Source organism: Cyprinus carpio, chromosome A22 (genome assembly GCF_018340385.1).
Source record: "Cyprinus carpio isolate SPL01 chromosome A22, ASM1834038v1, whole genome shotgun sequence".
NCBI classification, from domain to species: Eukaryota; Metazoa; Chordata; class Actinopteri; order Cypriniformes; family Cyprinidae; genus Cyprinus; species Cyprinus carpio.
Genome location: NC_056593.1, coordinates 19,933,067 through 19,953,291, shown reverse-complemented (window position 1 = coordinate 19,953,291; position 20,225 = coordinate 19,933,067). Strand labels below are relative to the sequence as shown.

Here is a 20,225-nt window from a genome sequence, read left to right as displayed (position 1 = left end):
ACTGAGGCATCTGGAGCACTCAATACGTACCACAAGTACAAATATAAAGGAGCTGAAATATTTATTATTTATTTGTATGTAATAACCATTGAAAACTAACTAAGATTTACATCTGTGTGCTACTCGATTCAACATAAAGACATGCAATAAAGAACTTAAATTTACTATAATTTACTATGGGAAACAACAACAAAAAGAACTTAAATTTACTATAATTTAACAAAACAAACAAAAACAATCCCATGTTAATGCAGCATCATTAAATTCCGCGGTGTTAATGCCATACATTTTTTTAAATCATATATCAAACTTAATACTTTTTTTTTTTTAAATCATATATCCAATTTAATTGTTACTTTAAGTTTAGCTTGATTCAGATGTTGATTGAGTTAATTCAATCAAAAATCCTACAAACTATATAGCAAAAAGGTAATTGTAACTTTTTATCTCAGTTTATATCTCGTAATTATACGTTTATATTTTGCAATACTTAGTTTGTATCTCATAATTCTTGTATCATAATTCTTAGAAAATATTTAGCAATTCTGAGATAATATTTTTCAAATCTGAGTTTATTTTGGGTTTATATCTTGCAAGTTTATATCTTGCAAAGTTACTATATCTATAATTTAGACTTTTATTCTTATTCTTACATTTTGTCAGTTTGCATCACACAACTGTGAATTGTAATTCTGAGTTTATATCTACCAATTCTGAGTTTATATCTCACAATTCTGAGTTTATATCTACCAATTCTGAGTTTATATCTCAATTCTGAGTTTATATCCCAATTCTGAGTTTATATCTGGCAATTGTGAGTTTATATCTCAATTCTGAGTTTATATCTCATAATTCTGCATTTATATCATAATTCTGAGTTTATATGTCATAATTTTGAGTTTATATCTCACATTTCTGAATTTATATCACAATTCTTTTATATCTCACATTTCTGAGTTTATATCTCAATTCTGAGTTTATATCTCAATTCTGAGTTTGTATCTCAATTCTGAATTTATATCTCAATTCTGAGTTTATATCTCAATTCTGAGTTTATATCTCAATTGTGAGTTTATATGTCAATTCTGAGTCTATATCTCAATTCTAAGTTTATATTTTGCAATTCTGATATAATACAACAATTATTAAAAAACACACAATAATACTAATTAAATATATTTCAAAAAAAATTAAACACACAATTCTATTGTTTAAATTTATTTGTTAAAAATTTATGTCTCAATTCTGAGTTTATATCTCGCAATTCTGAGTTTATATCTGGCAATTCTAAGTTTATATACCTTGCAATTCTAAATTTCTCGGAATTCTGAGTTTAAGTCTCGGAATTTTGAGTTTATATCTCAATTCTAAATTTATATCTCGCAATTTTGAGTTTATATCTCATAATTTTCTTACTAAATATTTTGTAATTCTGAGATAATATTTTGTAATTCTGAGTTTATATCTCAATTGAGATTTCATATCTCAATTCTGAGTTCATATCTCAATTCTGAGTTTATATCTCTCAATTATTAGTTTATATCTCAATTGTGAGTTTATATCTCGCAATTGTGAGTTTATATCTCGCAATTCTGAGTTTATATCTGGCAATTCTGAGTTTATATCTCAATTGTGAGTTTATATCTCGCAAATTCTGAGTTTATATCTCAATTTTGAGTTTATATCTTACAATTCTGAGTTTATATCTCAGTTCTGAGTTTTTATCTTACAATTCTGAGTTTATATCTCAATTCTGAGTTTATATCTCAATTCTGAGTTTATATCTCACAATTCTGAATTTATCTCAGTTCTGAGTTTATATCTCACAATTCTGAGTTTATATCTCAATTATGAGTTTATATCTCACAATTCTGAGTTTATATCTCAATTATGAGTTTATATCTCACAATTCTCTCACTACTTTCTAGTATATCTCACAATTCTGAGTTTATATTGCAATTCTGACTTTAAATCTCAAAATTATATCTCTCAAATCTAACTCAAAATTCCAATTCTTAAATTTTGTCTCAATTCTGAGTTTATGTCTCGTAATTCCGAGTTTATATAATTTTGAGTTAATATCTCAATTCTAAGTTTATAACCCGCAATTCTGAGTTTATATAATTCTGAGTTTATATCTCATAATTTTGAGTTTATATAATTCTGAGTTTATATCTCGTAATTCTAAGTTTATATAATTCTAAGTTTATATCTCACAATTTTGAGTTTATATCTCACAATTCTAAGTTTATATCTCAATTCTGAGTTTATATCTCGCAATTCTGAGTTTATATCTCAATTCTGAGTTTATATCTCAATTCTGAGTTTATATCTCACAATTCTGTTTATATCTCAATTCTGAGTTTATATCTCATTTCTGAGTTTATATCTCATTTCTAAGATTATATCTGGCAAATCTCAGTTTATATCTCATTATTCTGAGTTTATATCTCACAGTTCTGAGTTTATATCGTAATTCTGAGTTTATATCTCACAATTCTGAGTTTATATCTCACAATTCTGAGTTTATATCTCATAATTCTGAGTTTATATCTAAATCCTAATTTTACACAACGTAATTGTGAGTTTATATCTCGCAATTGTGAGTTTAAATATAAAAATATATATATCAATACCTCGCAATTATTAATCAATACCTAGAATTCCGATAAATAAATCTGAACTGTGAGACAAAGTTTTCATAAAGAGAAAATTTATGTCTCAATTCTGAGTTTATATCTCGCAATTCTGAGTTTATAATTTAGAATTTTCTTATCAGAATTCTGAGTTTATATCTCGCAATTCTAAGTGTATGTCAATTCTGAGAATTCTGAGTTTATATCTCGCAATTCTAAGTGTATGTCAATTCTGAGTTTATATCTCAATTCTAAGTTTATATCTCAATTCTAATCTCGCAATACTAAAAGTATATCAAAACTCAGAATTCATACAATATATCAATCAAAACTAAATGTAAATCCTGAAATTATGAGTGCAAATCTCAATTCTAAGTTTATATCTCAATTCTAAGTTTATATCTCATTTCTGAGTTTATATCTCACAATTCTAATTTATATCTCAATTCTAAGTTTATATCTCACAATTTGAGTTTATATCTCACAATTCTAAGTTTATATCTCAATTCTAAGTTTATATCTGGCAATTCTCAGTTTATATCTCAATTCTCAGTTTATGTCTCAATTCTGAGTTTACATCTCGCAATTCTGAGTTTATATCTGGCAATTCTGAGTTTATATTTCAATTCTAAGTTTATATCTCAATTCTAAGATTATATCTGGCAAATCTCAGTTTATATCTCAATTCTGAGTTTATATCCATAATAAAAATTGCTAGTGTGCAGTGAGAAACATCTCTAAATCCTTACATCATATAAACAAAATAAAAATTGATATTATAAAATAATAAAAATTACTAAAACAATAAAAAATTCAAGTCTTGCTCGCAATTCTGAGTTTATATTAATTCTGAGTTTATATCTCGCAATTCTGAGTTTATATCTTGCAATTCTGAGTTTATATCTGGCAATTTTGGGTTTATATCTTGCAATTTTGAGTTTATATCTCATAATTCTTACTTTATATTTCACAATTCTGAGTTTATATCTGGCAATTCTGAGTTTATATCTGGCAATTGTGAGTTTATATCTCAATTCTGAGTTTATATCTCAATTCTAAGTTTATATCTCAATTCTGAGTTTATATCTCATAATTCTGAGTTTATCTCACAATTCTTAGTTTATACCTCAATTCTGAGTTTTATCTTACAATTCTGAGTTTATATCTCACAATTCTAAGTTTATATCTCAATTCTGAGTTTATATCTGGCAATTCTCAGTTTTATATCTCAATTCTCAGTTTATATCTCAATTCTGAGTTTATATCTCGCGATTCTAATTTTATATCTCAATTCTAAGTTTATATCTCACAATTTGAGTTTATATCTCACAATTCTAAGTTTATATCTCAATTCTGAGTTTATATCTCGCAATTTTAAGTTTATAATCTCAATTCTAAGTTTATATCTCACAATTTTGAGTTTATATCGCACAATTCTAAGTTTATATCTCAATTCAGAGTTTTATATCTCAATTGTGAGTTTATATCTCGCAAATTCTGAGTTTATATTTCAATTTTTCTCAATTAGTTGAAAAATTTACTCATTTACCTCATGTCCTTAATAGACCGTACCCCCATGTGAAAAGATAATTGTAACTTTTTATCTCAGTTTATATCTCGTAATTGTATGTTTATATTTTGCAATACTGAGTTTGTATCTCATAATTCTTACTTTATGTATCATAATTCTGAGATAATATTTAGCAATTCTGATTTTAATATTTCACAATTCTGAGTTTATATCTGGCCATTTTGGGTTTATATCTCATAATTTCTTACTAAATATTTTGTAATTCTGAGACAATATTTTGTAATTCTGAGATAATATTTTGCAATTGAAAGTTTATATCTGGCAATTTTGGGTTTATATCTTGCAATTTTGAGTTTATATCTCATAATTCTTACTTTATATTTCACAATTCTGAGTTTATATCTGGCAATTCTGAGTTTATATCAAGCAATTCAGAGTTTATATCTTGTAATTCTGAGTTTCTATCTCGTAATTCTGAGTTTCTATCTCAATTTTTTTAGTTTACTTCAAGCAACTTGGAGTTTATATCTCAATTCTGAGTTTATATCTCATAATTCTGAGTTTATATCTCAATTCTGAGTTTATATCTCACAATTCTGAGTTTAAATCTGAGTTTATATGGAAACTTAACAATTGACTTCAAGCAACTTGGGCTATGAGCTTCTCCACCCTTCTTTCAGACTCTATGACCTTGGTTTCCAAATGAAATACAAAACTTGCTCTCATCTGAAAAGAAGACTTTGGACCACTGGGCAACAGTCCAGTTCTTCTTCTCCTTCGCCCAGTAAGACGCCTCTGACGTTGTCTTTTGGTTCAGGAGTGGCTTAACAAGAGGAATACGACAAATGTAGCTAAATTCCTTCACACGTTTGTGTGTGGTGGCTCGTGATGCCTTGACCCCAGCCTCAGTCCATTCCTTGTGAAGGTCACTCAAATTCTTGAATCGATTTTGCTTGACAATCCTCATAAGGCTGCGGTTCTCTAGGTTGGTTTATGTGCATCTTTTTCTTCTAGACCTTTTTTTCCTTCCACTCAACTTTCTGTTAACATGCTTGGATACAGCACTCTGTGAACAGCCAGCTTCTTTGGCAATGTGGCTTCACACTCCTTGTGAAGGATGTCAATGATTGTCTTCTGGACAACTGTCAGATCAGCATTTTATGTTGAGATTGTGAATTGGTGGATTTTTGTTAAATGTGAGATTTTGAAGGCTCAGGAAACCTTTGCAGGTGTTTTGAGTTAATTAGCAGATTGGCATGTCACCATATTCTAATTTGTTGAGATAGTGAATTGGTGGGTTTTTGTTAAATGTGAGCCAAAATCATCACAATTAAAAGAACCAAAGACTTAACTTTAAAACTCCTGCCAGCAGACTTCTTCAGTCAGTGTGCACTGAATTTATTTAATACACAAGATTCACAATTTGAGTTGAATTACTGAAATAAATGAACTTTTCCATGACCTGTATGTCAGTGTCATTGTTATGTGTCAAGATGCAGACCTTAATGTTTTCTTCTAAGGCATTTTTTGTAAAAGTTGCTTAATTATCTTAATTTGACTAGGGCTAATTCCTGGCTTAAACTAAATCCTGTTTGTGAAACCAGGCCTTAATCTCGTAATTCTGAGTTTACATCTCATAATTCTGAGACAATATTTCATAATTCTGAGTTTGTATTTTGCAATTCTAAGTTTATATCTCACAATTCTTATTTTATATATCGTAATTCTGAGATAATATTTAATGATTCTGGAAGAATATTTAACAATTCAGAGTTTATATCTCGCCATTCTGAGTTTATATCTTGTAATTCTTACTTTATATATCATAATTTTGTCCAAAGCGACTTACAAATGAGAACAATAGAAGCAATCAGACCAGCGAGAGAACAACAACAGTATACAAGTGCCATGACAAGTCTCAGTTAGTCTAGCACAGAACACGTAGGTATGTTTTTTTTTTCAAGAAAAGAAAAGAAAAGAAAATGTAAGTGCTAGTATTAGTTGCTCAAGTGCTGGCGAAAAAGATGTGTCTTTAGATGTTTTTTAAAGATGAGTAAAGACTCTGTTCGAAGTGAGACTGGGAGGTCATTCCACCTGGGCACCCTAGTGATTTTGAACCTCTTTGGGATGGCGCCTTTCACTTGCAGAATGCAAGCTTCTGGAGGGCACATAAGTTTGTACTAGTGAGTTTAGGTATATCGGTGCCACGATAGTGAACGTCTTGTAGGCAAGCATCAGTACCTTGAATTTGATGCGAGCAGCTACTGGTAGCCAGTGTAACCTGATAAGGAAAGGATGCAGGAAGGCCCGCCAAGAGAGCATTACAATAGTCCAGTCTGGAGAGAACAAGAGCTTGGACAAGAAGCTGTGTGGCTTCCTCTTACAGGAAGGGTCTGAATCTTCCTAATGTTTGTATAAGGCAAATCTGCAGGACCGGGTCGTTGTAGCAATATGATCTGTGAAGCGTAACTGATAATCGATCACAACTCGGTTTCTGGCTGTCCTGGAAGGAGTTATGGTTGACGAACCCAGCTGTATAGAGTAGTTGTGATGAAATGATGGGTTAGCTGGAACCACAAGCAGTTCTGTCTTAGTAAGGTTGAGCTGAAGGTGATGGTCCTTCATCCAGCTAAAAATGTCTCTCAGACAGGCTGCACACGCGAGCAGCTACCGTCGGATCATCTGGTTGGAAGTGAGAAGTAGAGTTGAGTGTCATCAGCATAGCAGTGATAAGAAAAGCCATGCTTCTGAATGACAGACCCTAATGACGTGATGCCAGATGGAGAAGAGAAGTGTTCCAAGCACTGAGCCTTGAGGAACCCCAGTAGCAAGAAGTTGTTACCTCACCCCTCCAAGACACCCTGAAGGACCTACCTGAGAGGTAGGACTTAAACCACAGGAGCGCCGTTCCAGAGATGCCCATCTTTCTGAGGGTGGACAGGGGAATATGGTGGTTAACTGTGTCAAAAGCAGCAGACAGATCCAGCAAGATGAGTACTGAGGATCTGGAAGCTGCTCTAGCCAGTCGTGAAACCTGACATTACATTATGCATCATACAATGTACAAAATCATTTACCTTATTACCCTTTTCATAAACAACAACAAGTACAAAAAAACTAAAAAAAAAACACAACAAACCTCAGTCTTTATACAAAACAAAATGTACACACACACACATACAAACAGTGGAAAAGTGTCACGCTTTATACAGTCCGATTTGCACATTAAATTCATTTCAAAATAAAAGTGCTTTAGCTGCTCCGTACAAAAGGGTCAATGCAATACAGACTTCATACTGTATATTCTGTTTAACAAATTGGCAATCAATTACAATTTTTAGATAATATTTTGCAATTCTGAGTTTAAATCTAGCAAATATCACTCTATATATTATAATTCTGAAATAATATTTCATAATTCTGGGATAACATTTAGCAATTCTGCATTTATATCTCAAAATTCTGAGTTTATATCTTGTTATTCTTACTTTATATATCGTCATTCTGATATAATAGTTCGCAATTCTGAGATAATATTTTGCAATTCTTAATATTTTGTAATTCTGAGATCATAATTCGCAATTCTGAGATCATATTTTCGTTATTCTGAGTTTGTATCTCACAATTCTTACTTCATATATCGTAACTCTGAAATAATATTTGGTAATTCTGAGATAATATTTTTAGCATTTCTGAGTTTATATCTCTCAATTCTGAGTATATCTTGCAATTCTGAGTTTATATCTCACAATTCTGAGTTTATATCATAATTCTGAGCTATTTCTTAATTCTTAGATAATATTTTGCAATTCTGAGTTTAAATCTTGCAAATATTACTTTATATTTTGTAATTCTAAGATAATATTTTGTAATTCTTAGAAAATATTTCAGAATTCTGAGTTTATATCTTGCAATTTTGAGTGTATATCTCATAATTCTTACTTGAGATAGCGGAAATCTTAGATAATATTTCATAATTCTTAAATAATATTTCACAATTGTGAGTTTATATATCGTAATTCTTTTTTTATATTTATTTAATTCATTTAAAAACAAATGCAACAACAGCATTTAACATGAATGAAAAGGAGCAAAAAGAAGTAAAAAACTTATAATGTCTGCCCCCATCAACACAAAATCATTTACAGTTCCAGTTAATTTAAGCTGTCTCATGCAGCCGTCTCTTTCTCTAAGGCATCAAAACACAAAATTACATCAATAAAGTTGATCTGCTACTACTTCCGCAGCATTATATTTCTGCAACAGTGATAATTTAACATACTTCTTAAACACATAAGTACCTTTGATTGTGACACATTTTTCCTTTACAGCCGATTGGAACCTGGGTTTTTTAAAAACCTCAGTACCTTTTAGTTCATATCTACTTTTCCTCTTGGTGAATCTGTTTTGCAAATTATTCGGTAAACTTTCCAGATGAGCTTTATACATGGTTTTTAGAAGGTTATACTCTACTAATTCATTAAATTCAAATATGTGATTTCCATGTCAAATGTTCGTCAATTATAATACCTGGAAACTTAATCTCATGTGCCCTCTCAATTTCTAATCCATTTAATAAACAATGATGTTTTGACATATATATATATATATTTTTTACTACAAAATATCATAAATTTAGTTTTTGCCGATATTTAGGGACAATCTTTTGGCATTGAACCATTTCATAATTTTCTGAAATTCATTCTCTACAATTTGTAGGACATCTTTTATATTTTTTCCTGAATAAAATAAAGTGGTTTCATCCGCAAACAGAATGCACCTAAGTAACTGAGACACAGACACAATGTCATTTACATATAGAAGAAAAAGTATAGGTCCTAGGACTGATCCTTGTGGTACCCCACAAGTTATATTATAATTATTAGACTTTATGTTGTCAATTTCAACAAACTGACTTCTGTTTTTTTAAATAGCTGGTAACCCTTTGATGTGCCACACACCTCTGATACCATATTTGTATAATTTATGCAACAATATCTTGTGGTCCAGCGTATCAAACGCTTTTTGAAGATCCACAAAGATGCTTACTAAATAGTGCTTTTTATTTATAGCATTGGTAATTTCTTCAGTTAGTTCCATAATTGCTGTAGCAGTTGAGTGATTAGGACAAAACCCATATTGGCTGTTACTTAAAATCTTAAATTAATTTAGAAATGTATTCAGTCTAATGGCAAATAACTTCTCCAGAATTTTAGAGAACTGTGGAAGTAATGATATTGGTCTATAATTAAAAAATTCAGATTTATTTCCTTTTTTAAACAGTGTGAATTACTTTGGCTATTTTCATGCAGTCTGGAAATATCCCTAAAATAAATAACAAATTACAGATATAGGTAAAAGGCTCAATAATTACATCTATAATTTGCTTTATCAATTCCATATTCATATCAGTATAATCATTTGATTTTTTATTAGCACACTTCTGGACAATTGTCAATATGTCACTCGCTTGTACACTTTCAAGAAAAACACTGCCAAGATTATCTGGTACTGTGCCACCATTGATGTTTCCATCTAGAATTTGTTGTGACAAAGTAGGGCCAATATTTACAAAATAATTATTGAATTCATTTACAATTTCAGTTTTATTGCAAATATCAACACTGTTCTTTGTAAACTTATTTGGAAATTTTGTTTTTACCTTGCCTTTTTGCATAACAGAATTTATAATGCTCCATGTGTCTTTTGTACTATTTTTATTTTTGTCTAACAATTTAGTGTAGTAATCCTTTTTTTGCCTTCTTATGATTCCAACTAATTTGTTTTTTATATTTTTTATACCTAACTTCAGCATCTTTAGTTCTTGATCTTAAAACAATCGGTACAAATAGTTTTTTTTCTTACAGGCATTTTTCAGTCCATTTGTCATCCATGGATTGTTAACAGTATTTTTCTTAATACGAGCATTTGCTTTGGTTATTTTTACATTTTTTATCATACAGATTAATTAATGTCATCATGAAAGCCTCATATGCAATAATTACATTATCTGTGTACACTCTATCCCAGCTCTGTTTCTTCAAAACTTCTCTAAAGGCCTCTAAAATCCTTACTAGATTTATCTCGAAAGAGTGTTTTAAATTCATCTTCTATGATGTCATATGATGTTTTCTCATAATTATAAATACAGGGAGATGATCACTCACGTCTGTCTAAAGATACCACTAATTAATTTACCATGTACATTTGTAAATATATTATCAATAATAGTTGCAGCACTATGTGTGGTCACCCTTGTAGGTCTAGTTATCATTGGGTATAGATCTGTGCTTTTCATGCAATTCTTAAATTCACTTGATGCTGTAGGATTTCCCAGATCTATACTGAAGTCACCACACAAAATTAATGATTTGTTATTAATTTTTTCAAACATCTCTAGGATTTTGTCTATAAATAGTTCAACACAGGACCCTGGTGCTCTATACACACAACTGATCAACATATTCTCCATACTGCTCCAGTTCATCAATCCGCTGCTCCCGCGTAGAGATCCGTGGGTCCTTTTCTCTCATCATGATTTTCAATGTTGTCACTTCGTCCACAAGTTTTGAGCAGTTGTTCCTGTTGCGACGTCACCTTTGCCAGCTCACTAGACATAAAGTTTAATGATCGCTTGATCCCCTCCATTTCGTCTGCCGTGTCGATTACTTTCCCTAAAGTGTTCTGAGATATTCTGAGATAATATTTAGCAGTTCTGAGTTTATATCTCGCAATTCTGAGTTTATATCTCGTAATTTTTACTTTATATATCATTATTCTCAAAATAATATTTCGTAATTCTTGGATAATATTTAGCAATTCTGAGTTTATATCAGTCAATTCTGAGGATATATCTTGCAATTTTGAGTTTATATCTCATAATTCTTACTTTATATATCATCCTATTGTGAGAATATTATTTAATAATTCTTAGATATATTTCACAATTCTGAGTTTATATCTCGTAATTCTGAGTTTATATATCTCGTAATTTTTACTTACATATCATTATTCTGAAATAATATTTCGTAAATCTGAGATCATATTTCGTAATTTCTGAAGAATCCCATTTCATGATGGAAACAAAAAATATTATATCAGAAATACATAAACTCAGAAAAGAGATATAAACTCAGAATTGCGAAATACTGTCTCGGAAATATGAAATTTTATATCAGAATTACAATATATAAAGTAAGAATTGCGAAATATTATATCAGAATTACAATATATAAAGTAAGAATTGCGAAATATTATATCAGAATTACAAAATATTATTTCAGGATTACGATATATAAAGTCATATTTGCGAGATTTAAACTTAGAATTGCAGAACTGCAAAATACTATCTCAGAATTATGAAATATTATCTAAGATTTCAGATATATAAAGTAAGAATTATGAGATATACACTCAAAATTGCAAGATATAAACTCAGAATTCTGAAATATTTTCTAAGAATTACAAAATATTATCTTAGAATTACAAAATATAAAGTAATATTTGCAAGATTTAAACTCAGAATTGTGAAAATATTATCTAAGACTTATGATATATAAACTCAGAATTATGAGATTTAAACTTTAAATCTCAATTCTGAGTTTATATCTCGCAATTCTGGGATAATATTTAGCAATTCTGAGTTTGTTCCCTCAATTCTGAGTTTATATCTCGCAATTCTGGGATAATATTTAGCAATTCTGAGTTTGTTCCCTCAACTTGGCAACCTACAACAGTGACGAGTACTGCAGGAAGGAAAGGATAGAAACGGGACAGGAGGAGAAGACTCAGGTGGTGCTCCGGTGGGAAACATCAACAATATACATGAAAATTGAGATATAGCTTACAACATCAAAAGGCTATGGTTAATTGATTAAATATGAACGCTGCAAAGTGGCTAAATCAGGTGCTGCTGCGTTGTTTACTGCAGTTACCGGGGACATGGCTATAATTCCTGACGAAAAGCGTAAAAGAAGGAATTAGCATTTTTCAATAAGCCCTTCTATTTTTATTTTAGTCCAAGTCCAAAGGCACAAAGGACCCTTATTTATATAGCAGAAAACATGCAGTTTAAATAATTGTGATATAGTGTTTAAATTAATACAATAAATTAATAAAAAAAAAAAAGTCAAATACCAGTATGCTTCTACTAATATATAAAAAAAAAAAAAAAAAATATTATAATATTGAATACTTTTGCCCAACCCCCGTCTCTGAAATAATATATCATAAAAGTCTGAATTGTGATAAAAAAATACACAATAAAATTCATTGGTGAATAAACCACAAAGGGCTTTCTTTCTTCAAAAGTCTGAATTGTAAAAAAAAAAAATCACAATTTCAATATTAAATTTAACTCATAACTAAACAAAAACAACCACACCACACAAAACAAATTCCTTCTTCCATCCTACAAAAAAAAACATATTTTCCACAAACGAAACAAAATAACTTATTTTATATCACTAGAAAACAAAAAAACTCATACACTAACTAAACAAAATAACATGATTATAAAATCATGACAACAATAGGTGAAGTAAGGTATAACAAACAGGGGCGTTGCACAAGGATCCCGGGCCATATGCATAGGCAGTCATGATGGGACACCCATGCCCCCCCATTGAAAATATCCAGGTAAAAATAAAATATATTCCAGACTTTTCAAGGGCCCTCTCTTCCATGGGGGCCCTGGTAATCAGTACTGGTTTACCCCCAGTCTGACACCCTGGTTTTGGAGCAAATGTAACAATAGGTGAAGTAAGGTATAACAAATTCTACCTTAATAAGGTGATGCTTTTGTCCAGTGAATGCATTTGACAACTATAACAAATTCTACCTTAATAAGGTGATGCTTTTGTCCAGTGAATGCATTTGACAACTCTGGCCTATGAGACAATGCAAGTACACTACTAACACAATTAAGACAAAGACAAGACGTAAGAGAACACATGTTTTTCGGGTCTTATACTGCGTAGTCTGTAAACCCCTGTAAACAGAGCATGTAAGATGTTCTTCATCTTCTCCTCTCATGCAACAGGCCTCTGTCCTCAGCAGATCCCACACCTACACACCTCACCACACAGCAACATAGTGTCAATGAGGAATCTTTTATAGGAGATTATCACTGGCCACAAGATGGCATCATTGCATTTTAAACTGCAGTTGAAGCATGATGAAACTGCAGAGCTGTAGAAGTGACCGCCTGCAGGCTATTAGGGGTACTGCAACTTCAGAACAAACAAAGTATTTCTTCATATTCTTTCTGTATATTCTTAGGTGGAAGTCTTTATTTTATTTTTTAACTCTTTTAATTAAGTTTTCTCCAGGTCATATTTTTCTGGATATGGTTTATATGCTTTCTACTACTACAATGGTTTTTGGAAAAAAGTCATGGTGAATATTAATAAAATCTAATTAATTTTTATTATTTAAAAATGTATAATATTTTTTTTTTAATCAGTTTGATATATACACTACAGTTCAAAAACTTAAGGGTCAGGATTTTTTTTTTTTTTTTTTTTAGAAATTAATGTTTTTTATACACCAAAGATGCATTCAATTTATCAAAAAAAAAAAAAAAAAAAAAAAAAAATTACATTTAAAAAAAATAATTCTGGGAAAAAAATTTTTTTTTTTTTACTTTATATTCATTAAATAATTCTGGGAAAAAAAAGTTGCAATTTTAATACTGCAAATATTATCATATTATTATAATAATATCAGCAGCATATATTAGAATGATTTCTGAAGGATCATGTGACTGAAGACTGGAGTAATGTTTGATCACAGGAATAAATTGCATTTTACAATATATTCAAATAGAAAAGAGTTGTTTCAAGTTTTAAAAATACTGAACAGTTCTTACTGTATTCTTGATCAAATAAATGATGAACAGATATATATATATATATATATATATATATAATATATACTGACCCCATTAATCTTACTGACCCGATTGTGATTTTTTTTTTCTTTTCTTTTCTATGACCTCACAGAAATTAGTCAGAAAGCGTAAGAATCCTGTTCCCACCTGTTGGATATTAAATGGCCAGGGTGTAAAAATGATCCAGTGTTAATCATATAATTACAAATATAGTTTTTCTATCAGTATGTATAGCTATTTATATAGTTCCTGTGAGCTTTAAGTCTGAACAAGCTGTTGTTCTCCCAGTTTCTCTCGTAAGTTCAGTTGTCAGATATCGTGTTTCTCATCATTTGTTTAACTGGAGTGAGGTTATCTGTCACAGTGTCTCTTGTTTTACAATATATAGACCCAAAAGAGCCAGCGTGAGTCACTGAAAATTGGCTTTCAAGGACAAAACACCGTTTTTTTCTTCTCTGTGTAATTCTCCTTTAAAAGCACTCTACAAATATATACAGCACTAATTCACTGTAATAAATCTGCTGTTTTGCCCACTTAGTGAGTCAAACTTAATCGTAGTAAGCAATGTTTTTGGACTCCTTTTTGCCATTTCAGTTAAAATTCTGCTAAACGCTTGCCTGATGTTTGAGAGATTCATCTGAACATACTGCTCTCTCATGTCCCCGCCTATACATTACAGCAGGTTTATTAATGAAATATTCAGTATAGAGACCACAGGCTTTTTTACTCACTCGCTTTTCTAAGAAAAAATCTCTCTCTCTTTTTTTTTCCTGATTTTGAGTAGAAATATCCAAAAATCCTCAAAACAAGATTTACTGTATTTATTTCTAAAGGTAATTTATTGTATTTATTGGTTTCAGAGAATTAATGTAGGATTAAGTAAACTGTAAAAATTTGTGAAAACCAATATAGCTTAATATAATTTTGTTATTTTTACTGAAACAAAATCAAAAATATTGATGAAAAATGTTTAATATAAACCACCTTGTAGGGGGCCCCGCCTTTGCCTGTTTGTTTGATTTGTTCGTTATATGCTAGTCAGAATTCAGAAATGATTAGCTGCTTTTCCACTGCACACACAAGATCTAAACGGGCAGCTGGGGCAACAGCTTACAACTATGACCTTCGAGACCACAATCAAACAGCATAAACTGGTATTTATGATTATTTCACATAGAAGAAGCTTTTTAAGCTATGCTTAAAAAACATAGAAGAACACGTATTGAATTGCGTCTGCACCATAGACTGTATAAAAACATGGACGTAGTGTCCTTGACGTCACCCGTAGGTTTCTGAAGAGCGTTTTTGAAGCTCAAAGTGGGCGGAGCCATCTTGGCAGCACGTCACCGCGGGACTCTCCCGGATAATCGGAAATGGGCAAAAGGGCGGTAGCTAGTAGCTAAAGCCACGCCCACTGACAGCAGTGTCAGCAGCGGCAATCCACCTGTCACTCAAGTGGCCACGCCCTTAATTATGCAGAACTTTAAGGCTTAATATAATTTAAACGGATGAGTTATAAAAAAATTCACCTCCCTCACAGTTGTCATGAAGGGAAAAATTAGCTATATAGACTAAAATCATTTTTTGCATCAGGCTGTAAACATGTTTTTTTCTGCTCTAAAGTTGGGCATTTTAACATGAGGAGTCTATGGGACTGACTCCCTTCTGCAGCCAGCCTCAAGCGGCCAGTCGATGAATTACAGTTTTAGTCACTTCCGTGTTGGCTTCACGAGAGAGAGCGGGAGGTTGCGGCTTGGTCTGCACCGATTGATATCACCTGGCTACTTTAAAAAGCTGCACTAAGCCTTTAGCCCCAAAGAGCGCACATTTAGAAAGATAATGATACATTCTCAAATGTTCACACTTCATTTCTTTACAGAGGATGATTCTATATTACTATATTAATGTTCCACTAAATGATGCGATCATCTGATGAGTTCTGAGCGCTCTCTCTCTCATCATAGTGGGGAAGAAATCATAACTATGCCTATTAAATAATACCTATCCTAACAAAAAAACTATTCCTAATATAAAATACCAAAAAAATAAAACACAAAACGTTTTCATCTTAATTCGCACAAAAAAAAACTTTAAAAAAAAACTTTAGTGATCCATTTTATTTTTTTGCATTTGTGCATTTTTAATGATTTTTAAAACATTTACAACTATTAGAGACAAAATAGTTACAAACAGAATTGACCTGCAGTTTGCATTCATTTCAAAATGTTACATAAATAAACTCATATTTATAAATATCTCTTTTATAAACATATAAATAGTTTTTTTAAAACATAAATACATTTATGCGAGAATGAAATACATGAATGTACAGCAGCAGCAACAATATACAGCTTTTATCCACATCATCCGCCATGTGTTTCTTTTATTTTGTACATATATGTTATCTAATTATTTTATTTCAGTTGTATGTTTCATTGTCCCCACAAATGGTCGTCGTAGTGGCTTCGTACCATGAGTCTGATTCTCTAGGTTTTTCCTCAGAAGAGGAGCAACTAAGTCTGTTCTGTCCAAAATCGATGACGTCCGTGATTCGCTCTGAAAAAAAGAGAGGACATTTAGTCAGACGGACTGATGTAGACATCTGTGGCTGACGGCAGATTCTTTGACAACAGTCCTGCATCACACAGTCAGATACTCTTCTCATCAGTTTGGCACATGACGCACTTGAAATCTGTCTGCTCCATAGTTAGTTATCCACTACACTTACACTCTCCAAATCTATTAAACCCAATGCAGAGGTCACAACAAAGCTCCCTGCAATCATACAGCACCTGTTATAATGTCATGTAAAGCCTTTTGCATCAAGAAACTCAGTAATAATCAGAAATTCAGTGAGTTAAACATGTCACATGATACATATGATATACAAAGGGGCACACAAAAGGTAATATGCAACACACACAATTTTATACATCTTATAAATAAATAAATGCAATACATTTGTTTTAATGAAATTTCTCAAAAAATAATACCTACAAATATTTAAGATTTAGATAGATAGATAGATAGATAGATAGATAGATAGATAGATAGATCTAAAGAGTATATTTACAAATATCAATGATTTTGACTATACAGACACTACAAAAATTAAATATGTGATAACACAAATATATATATATATAAAAATATTAATTTAATAAAATTAATTTACATTTTTTAAGATTACCATAATTACCCAAAAATTTAGATACCTCTCAGAAATAATATTTACATCATATATAAATGAATTTTATATTAACATTAGTTTAAAAATTTGTGCTTTTTTATTTTTAAAAACTAATTGTATTTAGTTTACCCACAAAAAAAAAAAAAAACATGATTTAAAACTTTACAGATACTCATTCAATAAATAAATAAATACATTTAGATTTAGATCTCTACAATTGATATTTTTTTTTTTTTTTTTATATATAGTTGTGTGTGTGTGTGTGTGTGTGTGTGTGTGTGTGTGTGTGTAAATAAATAGAATTAAAATTAATAAAAATACATGAAATTCAAAAAAAAAAAAAAATGTATCTCTAGAAGTATCTAAGACTGAGATCTCTAGAAACTCACATCTTCACCCATCGAGAGGTTATTTGCAGGCTGGTAATGAGAGGGTTGACAGCCCATTCCGCTCATGGTTCCTATCCTGTCCATCTTGTGTCCGAAGCATCCGCTCCTGCCCGTCGATCCTCCCTTCTTAGATCCAGCTTTGAGTCTGCGTGAGCCGGGCTGCTCGTTCAGGATCCGAGCCCAAGGGCCCTTGGCCCGAGTGTCCATGCGGAGGTCCCTGAGCAGACGAACCCTGTTCTCCATCCTCCTCTGGCTCTCATCGGACGCCAGGAACTCAGACAGCTCCTCTCCCAACAGCATCCGCAGGGACTGCGGGAAACATGGATGCAGCACTTCAGAAACACTCTCAATACTCTCACCAGTGCTCAGAAAAACAAAGTGCACTATTACTACTCATTTATGTTCTCATTTCACCTGCTAAAACATCCTTTTGGTGTTGTTGTGTGTGTGTGTGTGGTGTGTGTGTGTGTGTGTCTATATGTACTGCCCAGCTAAACTGGTACAAAGAGATATTTCTACCTGATCTGATTCTTAAAAATTGATTTTATCGATTTAAGGTTTTATTAATATTAAACAAGATTTCTGACTAGAATAACCTAGTTTCCATGACAAAACGCACGATCCAGTTTGAGCTCCTTGAGCAGGCACTTTAAACTCTTCCACAAAGTTCCATTCCAGCTTCTAAATCAATCTATTAATATACCAATAGACTAGATTACTACTTTATTTCTATTTATAGTGTATTTGTTTTATGTCCCAGTGTATCTGTTATTGCTATTTATAGGAGATTCGTGGAATTTTCCTTTAGGTTTAATATAAGTTTAGAGAGAGCTCGAATTTAGTCATTTATGTTTTAAATAAGTAAACTATACGCAACGCGTCTAGAGTGTAAATCTGCTTGTTTTTCATGTTTGAGAACGAGAACCTGTTGATATATGAGCCTCAGAAATGAATGAATCAAAAGTTTTGCTCCGGACAAGTGTCCGAGTCTGGTGGAGCTGCTGCGCTCTAATGATGCGCCCAAACCGCTGTTTCATGATGATGGGGAGGAGAAGCACATACAGATGAATAGCAGAAAAGCCCATTTTGAACTTGAGATGATGTTTGTTTATTTAAACACTGCTAGATTCACGCATACACTGCGCGGAACTGCATTTCCGAGATTTTGCGCATCTTTTACCCAAGTTACCTTATTATTAACTTTTATACATCAAACCGTGCATCATACATGCTTTAGAGTTTGTTTCAGCCTGCTATATACTACACAAACTGTACAATTTGTTACATAAATGTCTAAATATCAACCTCACCCTCTGTTCTGCCTGCGTTAGTGGTTTTGTCTCCGTGCTGACGGATAGCAGGGTCAGAATAAGTCCACAAGCCACCAAATGCGAGCTGATCATCGTGATGCTGCTTTAGTGCGTTGGATGTCAGTGGAGAAGGGCAGTCGTTTCAATACGTCTCACGGATTGGAGAACACAAACACGACTTTTTTACTCCCAGAGGTGTCGAGCTCAACTCTTTCTCAATGCAATTCGGCTCAGGGTTTTATAGCCGATGTGACATCACCCAACCCCCCCCGATGGCTGCGTCATAGGTTACCGTTCATTATTTCATTATATCAATGTTTCTGAAACTGATCAGAGGATATTTATGCTGGATGTTTAGTTTAGTCATCGTTTGCAGTGACCACTTAAGTATAGGTGGGAAAAGAACAATCACCAGCGAAATCATTCATGATAACCACGAATCACCAGACAGCATTTAGCTGAAGTAAAATGAGTTAAATTTTGTTTTAATGCCATACGCCGTTTAAAAGTCCTGCAAATATAGAAACTACTTAAAATTCTGATAGACAGAAGAAAAAAATAAATAAAAAACTAAGCAAAAGCAAGAATTATTTTATTTGCATGTTGGCATTATACATATATATTAAATGAAAACATTTCATGTAAATACGTTGTGAAAATAATTATAATAATCTCAAATAAATAAAACACCTTTTAAAATTAGATTACATTATGTGTATCTGATACTAAAATGTCAGCTGGAGTTTTTGTTAAAAAAATAACCTAAATATTCATTAAAAGAAATACCCGCATATATGCTGAGCAGAGAAAGGCAGAGGGCTCCTCTCGTTGAGAATCACTTTCCTGAGTCGAGACACTTCTTTGTCGTGGCAGTATATGCTGATTGAAATGTTCAGCAGTCCAGCAGATTTCAGTCGCAGAGATGGGATAATCGTTTACAAACAGGGATTTTAAAATTAGTGCTCATACTCTTGCTGTGAATGGGTGCTCAGTTTTAATTACACTTCAAGATACTTCAAGATGAATGTGTTCTCAAGTTTGGGAGAAGCTGTCACACTGGGCCAAAAATAAAAATACAACAATTCTTGCTACGTTCGATTTGTTTTTATTTTTATTTTTTGCAGAATTGTTTTAATTTTTAAATGAAGCTTAAAGAAATTAAATAATGCACATGATGATGCATTTATGATGCATTATGCATGCTGCAATGGATAATTTTCCCTCCTGATTGTTCACTTTAGTAGCAAGAAAACTTACTTATTGCCTGTAAGATTGATATT

At 31.8% G+C, this 20,225-nt stretch overlaps 1 protein-coding gene across 1 annotated transcript; it reads right to left on the bottom strand.

The window, feature by feature from the left end:
- Window positions 1–16,175: 16,175 nt before the first annotated feature.
- LOC122135048 (C-type natriuretic peptide 4-like) lies at window positions 16,176–19,136 on the bottom strand. The gene is made up of 3 exons (XM_042712498.1): window positions 18,946–19,136; window positions 17,645–17,944; window positions 16,176–16,612 (listed from the first exon to the last, which is right to left on the bottom strand). The coding sequence occupies exons 1-3, from the start codon at window positions 19,036–19,038 to the stop codon at window positions 16,466–16,468; spliced, it is 540 nt and encodes a 179-aa protein (XP_042568432.1). The 5' UTR covers window positions 19,039–19,136; the 3' UTR covers window positions 16,176–16,465.
- Window positions 19,137–20,225: the final 1,089 nt, after the last annotated feature.

Excerpts from the sequence above, each read along its gene's own strand:
- LOC122135048 (XM_042712498.1), bottom strand. The coding sequence starts at position 19,038 with ATGATCAGCTCGCATTTGGTGGCTTGTGGACTTATTCTGACCCTGCTA. Across the intron at positions 17,945-18,945 it reads TAACGCAGGCAGAACAGAGG|TCCCTGCGGATGCTGTTGGG; the intron begins GTGAGGTTGATA and ends TGTTTCCCGCAG. Across the intron at positions 16,613-17,644 it reads CTGCAAATAACCTCTCGATG|AGCGAATCACGGACGTCATC; the intron begins GGTGAAGATGTG and ends TCTTTTTTTCAG.